The sequence below is a fragment of the Elephantulus edwardii genome, unplaced genomic scaffold (genome assembly GCF_000299155.1).
Source record: "Elephantulus edwardii isolate Elephantulus edwardi_28Jun2011 unplaced genomic scaffold, EleEdw1.0 scaffold00057, whole genome shotgun sequence".
In the NCBI taxonomy this organism is placed as follows: domain Eukaryota; kingdom Metazoa; phylum Chordata; class Mammalia; order Macroscelidea; family Macroscelididae; genus Elephantulus; species Elephantulus edwardii.
In genome coordinates, this window is record NW_006399807.1 from 15,234,624 (window position 1) to 15,240,816 (window position 6,193).

The window sequence follows — 6,193 nt, forward strand, 5'->3', positions numbered from 1 at the left end:
CGGGATGGGTGTGTCAGAGGCAATGAGTTTGGCACAGGATAGAGCAGGGTTTAGGGCTGTTGTGCATAGGGTCGCTATGAGTCGGAAACGACTCGACGACACATAACAACAACAGCAACAACATACATATATTCTTCCATGTGTGTGAAACATTAAATAATAATGTTCTTAAGAACAACTAAGACCAAATCGATACCTTCTCCCAAATACAACAAAAAAAATTAAAACATTAAAAGAAAAAGAAGCAACATACCAACAGGTAGTCATCTAAATGTGGCTAAAAATGTACTTATTACAAAAACTATTAACTACCACATAACGTGCTACATTTAATACATGCCTTTTGTACTTAAACTATGTACTTGAATTCACTGTCATACTCTAAGAGTATGAGGAAGATGCAGGTTATCCACAGAAATTATATAAACAATATACATACATCATTTCATTTCTTTATTTACTCAGTGAATTTTGAGTTTTTGACATGTGCTTTACTAATAAACAGAGTAATTTTTTCCCTTAGACAATTCTCTATCAAGGATTTATTTTTCCATATTATTAGATCAGATTGGTGACAAATCTCCCTACTAGAATAAAATATTCTGTATTTCCTTAGACACTAGTATCCAGTGTTAAAAAACGCCCTGATTTCTCAGTCACTGGCCAGTGGGATATCACTGTTGAAAAGGATGGTAAACAAGAATCTACCATCTTTGATGCTGTCATGATTTGTTCTGGACATCATGTGTATCCCAACCTACCAACAGACTCTTTTCCAGGTAAGATAAAAATTTAGCATGCCATCTACACATAGAGCAAAAATTAGTATCTTTATGTTATCTATAACTTTATCTCACATACTTTGGGCATGTTGTAAGAGACCAGACCTTGGAAAACACATGATTCTGGGAAGGGTGGAGGGTCAGAGCAAAGTAAAGGACCCTCAATAAAATGGATTTGTAACAACAGGTATGAGTACATTGTAGATCATGAGGAATGTATAGGATGGGAGAAGGTTCAAGTCTGTCGCTCATAGGGTCACAACGAATCATAGTTGATTTGATACCTAATAATACCAAAATAACAACAATATGTATACACACACATATGTTGTTGTAATTGCTGTTACATACCATAGTGTTGGAACTGACTCATAGCTGGCCCTATGAAAACCAGTGGGTTTTCAGAGGCTATAAATCACAAAGATTAAGTTATAGCTTGCTTGGCTCCACAATCGACACTCTTGGCACCAGCAGTCAGGAAAGCAAAAGATGAATTGCATTAGGAAAATCTGCTGCCAAAGACCTCTCCAGAGTACTGAAAAGCAACAGTTTAGAGACTAAGGTGTACCCGATCCAGAAATTACTTGCTATGCATTGGAGAGCTGGAAAATGACTAAGGATGACAGAAATATTGACGCCTTTGAGTTGTGGTGCTGGAGAAGAGTCTTGAAAATATCATGGACCTCAAGAAACAAAACCAAAAAACACACAACCAAATAGGTCTGTCTTTGAAAGGGAGAAACTAAGTTTCTCCTCAGAAGCTAGAATTTTTAAGCTCTGTCTCATACACTTTGGGCAGGTGGTCAGAAAGGACTGGTCCTTGGAGAAGGACGTCATGCTCTGAAGGGTGGAGGAACAGTGCAGGAGAAAAAGACTCGGATGAGATGGACTGGGACAATGGGGGTAGGTGTAGCAGAATCAGTGAAACTGGCTCGACAGGGCAGGCTTCAGGGCTGTTGTATATAGGCTCACTATGAGTTTCAGGCAACTCAACTCACATATAACAACAACAAATCACACAAAAGGGAACCGTCCATTTTTTTCCTACAGAGCTGCTGATGGATTTGAATTGCCAGAGAGGCGTGTCTTTTGAGTTAGCAGTCCAGCTCCTTATGGACTATGCCACAGAGTTCCCTAAAATATATTATTGTCGAATCTACTGAAAGAACAATATTGGGAGTGTTCACAGTTATATAACATATACTATCACCATCACCTTGCACAAGGTATTTCATATGAAATATTTTTTAAATGAAAATTTAAAAAGTGTTCATGTTTTCCACTTTTTACTCAGGTCTAAAACATTTTAAAGGCAAATGCTTCCACAGCCGGGACTACAAGCAACCAGAGAAATTCAAGGGGAAGCGAGTCCTGGTGATTGGTTTGGGGAATTCAGGCTGTGATATTGCCACGGAACTCAGCCATACGGCAGAACAGGTATCACTTCTGAGGTACTGGGTGAGGACGTAGGATGGTATTTTCAAAAGGAAAACAGGCAGAGGCGGGAGAGGCAGTTATTATCCTCTGAAATATGTGATGTCAAATAGGGAGAAGAACAGATATTTGGTTTAAAATCTAAGGACTGGTTCATAACAGCTTGGTTTACAAACAAAACAAAGCAAAACTCTGTAGGCTAAACAGCTGAAAAGATAATTAATTGTCTCAGTGAATTTCTACCCAAACTACCAACAAGAAGTTAAAGAAATAAAATAAAAAGCTTGCTAGGCAAAGATAGAACATAGGTAAGGAATAATGTTATTCAACAGCACTTTCCTGTGAGATGTTTGGGAGTCCAACAAGTTTTCCACAAAACAGGTTGGATTTGGCTTTCTGATTATAACTCTCAGAGGCTGAGGCAAGTCCTTCAATCCTTCTGAGTCTCAGTTTTCTGATGCACAAAGCAAATACAAAAAACAAAACATAAAAATCTATTGTTTTACCTTGTTTTAACAAGTAGTTTTAACTATTTGAATATTATTCATTGTTGTTGTTGAGTATGTGGAGTTGGAACCAACCTATAACTAACCCTCTGGAGAATTTTCAGAGGCAGTAAATGGTATAGGAGGAGGCTGCTCTTCTTTTTCCCATGGAACACCTGGTGATGTCAAACTACATGCTTCTGGATTGGCAACATAATTCCTTACTACTAAGCTACCAGAGCTCCCTGAATATTATTAAAGCAGTATAAAGTTCTGTATTCATGTCATCATTCATCCTATTTTTACTTTTGAGATGCTGCTATGTGTGCCAGAGAGAGCTTGTGGCCTAGTGGTAAAAAGCTGCTCTGTAATCTGAAGATACCTGGTTCAAATCCACTACCTGCTTTGTGGGAGGAGAGGCAGTCTCCTCCCACATGATTTACTGCCTGTGGAAACTTGTTGGAGAGTCAACCATGGGCTGGTTCCAATTTGACAGTCCAAACCAAACCAAGAACTATGTGTTTCAAGGGAGCTCTGGTGACATAGTTTATAGAGATTTGCATTGCTAGCCCAAAGGCCAAGCATCTCTATTGGTTTGAACCCACCAGCAGCTCCTCAGGAGAAAACAAGCAATCTCCTCCTGTGTGATTTAAAGCATTGGAGTCGGTTCTAACTTAATGACAATGGGTAGGATTACTATGTGCCAGACACTGGCTTGGGTGCTGAAAAAAAAGTGGCAACAATAATAAAACAAACAAAAAAAGAAGCATGCATTTTGTCATGAAACTCAAAGACTAGGGTAGAAAATAGTTTTGAAATAAGTAATACAGCATCGCCTAGTTTATAATTGTGGAAAGTGCCAGGAATGAAAATTGGGCTGCCATAACTAGAGGTGAAAAGAGTCTGATGACCTAGGAGCAGAGAACAGAAAGCTGAAACAGAGGCCCAATGTCAGGAGAGTGCTCCAGACTGAAGGTCAGATGCAGTGGGTGGAATTCAGTGGGTCTGGGAAAGAATGGAGCCAGGAGAGGTGACAGTGAAAATAGAAAAGAGTTGATGCAGAGACTTTTAGAACATGATAAGAAGTTTAACCAAATGTCACCTACTGGCTTTGGAACATTGTGTAAGGATTGATTGTCCTGAGGCTCAAAGCCAGGACTCTTATCATTAGTACAATGCTTACTGACGTAACTGTGGATCCCTATGAAAGATTTACCTATGCATCATGGGGTCAGAATCAGTAAAACAAATAGAACACAAGATGTAAAAGTATATCCCTGTATATTTGTTCAGAGTTGATGGTGGTACGAATGTTTAACACATTCAATCAAAAAATTGCAGTTAAATTCTACCAGTAGCATCACGGAAGAAACACCCAATGGTCTATTTCTGATAAATCCTATGGCTCATCTGATACATGTGATCACCATAAAACAGTCACCATGTATCAGGATCACTTAATACATGGGATCACCGTAAGCCCGCAACTAGTTTGACTTTTATCTATTTGTTCAAAGTATTATACTAGGCAATGGAAGCATACAAATAAGTTAACTGTGTGGTCCAGGCCGTGAGGAACTTAAAATCTAATTGGAAAAAGTAATATATGGAATTAGGTTCAGTATAAAGAAATACAACAGGACATACAAGAGCTGCCACTAAAATAAGGATAACAGGATGATTCAGACACTAAATTCTGGGATTATAGAACTGTGGTAGTCAGCGAAGCCTCCAGAGGAGGTACAACTGAATCTGACCCTAATGATAAAAATAAATCATCATTTAAAGAAATGGCAAAGGGTGTTCCAGACAGGAAGAATAACATGAGAAAGTATAAAACCAGGAGTGCACCTTGCATATTTGACTACCCTTAATTCTTAATTTAATTGCTTACTTGCCCAACATTTTGCATTTACAGTTGTAGTAAAAACTCAATTTTGAGTATTAGCAACATATCTTAACAAACATAACTTGTGAGGTGAGAATAAGACTGGTTCTGGTGGTGAAGATCATACATCAACTTGGCTGGGCCATAGTTCTCAGTGGTTTGATAGTTATATGATGGTATAGTTTGGTGGTTATATACTGATATAATTTGGCAGATATGTTATGATATAGTCATCTTCCATTTTGTGACCTGGTATGGTCATCTCTCTTTCCACATAAAACGGCTTTTTACACAATGATATGAACTTTGGAGTTTAACCAGGTTGTCATGTGAGGAAGTACAGGTAATATAGATTTGTTTTCCTGAAATAGAGGTTCTTAACAACATCTTTTAATTTGATAATGCATTATGGTACTCAAGTATCGTCACATAAATTCTCATATTTGCTTGTGGAGAGAAAACATTTCAAGTTTTACTATATTCAATTCACAGAAAATATTGAATATTGAGGATTAAAGATATGAATTGTCTTCTTGAAAGACAGAGAGGAAATTAATGTTTAAGTTAATGTATTGGGCTTTCTGATCCAAAGGAACAGCATAGCTATGGAAATTAAGATGGAAAAGAATGATTGAAGACATCTTCATATTTGAAGAGCTTAAATGACAAGCTAAAGAACTTAGATTTCTCCACAAATAATCAGTCATTTCCTCTATTGTTGATAGAGAAAAATATGCTGAAACCTTGGTTTTAAGATATTTATCTGCTGGCTATATACAGGCTAAATTAGAGTGAAGAATGACCAATTTCAGAGTCTTTCATAAATTGATCCATTAGTTTCATGTTATATGACTAACTTCCATTACAATAAACATCTATAAAGATGACTTTATATAGTCAAACTTGTAAACTGCTTTAAAGAAAAAAAAAACCCCAGACACCTCTAATATTTGGGATTAACATAGTGAAAAGGATGTGGGAAGAAAATTGACATTTACTACATGCCAGGCACTGCTGGGCATATTGTACAGATTATCACACTGGATTGTCCTTGTGCAAATTCTATGTGCTGAGTATTTATTATTCCTATTCTATGAATGAGGAAACGGAATACAACAGAAGTTCAAGATAATTGCTCCAAATCGCATTATCACTAGTGACGAAGGCAGGATATGAACTCTAATCTTTCTGATTCCAAATCTCTTGCCTTCTTTTAGTTCAAATGTGATAATCAAGGATTAAAATAATTATTCAATAATAATTATTTCATAATAATTAAATTATTTCATTGACTTTCATTATAATAATTATGTAATAATTATTATAATCATAATTATTTCTTTATAGACAATGTCTATCATTTAAGTATTTTAAAAAGAATGGCTAGAGTTCAGTTATTAGTCACCTTAGCAAATAAACAACTCATTGCTATCAAGTTGGAACCAACCCATGGCTGACTCTCCAGTGAGTTTTCAGAGGCTGTAAATTATGTGAGAGGAGATTTCTCATCTTTTTTCCCATGGAACAGCTGGTGGATTCAAACAACCTCCCTTTATGTTGACATCTCAATTCCTTACCCATTACACCATTAGCTATATCACATA

The 6,193-nt window shown here is 36.8% G+C and overlaps 1 protein-coding gene across 1 annotated transcript in view; it reads left to right on the forward strand.

The window, feature by feature from the left end:
* Positions 1 to 6,193, forward strand: part of FMO3 (flavin containing monooxygenase 3) — a 26,094-nt gene that overhangs the window by 11,904 nt on the left and 7,997 nt on the right. Inside the window, exons 3-4 of the mRNA XM_006887421.1 lie at positions 617 to 779; positions 2,077 to 2,219. Of these exons, the coding sequence (XP_006887483.1) occupies positions 617 to 779; positions 2,077 to 2,219 (306 nt within the window). The remainder of the gene's footprint in view (positions 1 to 616; positions 780 to 2,076; positions 2,220 to 6,193) is intronic.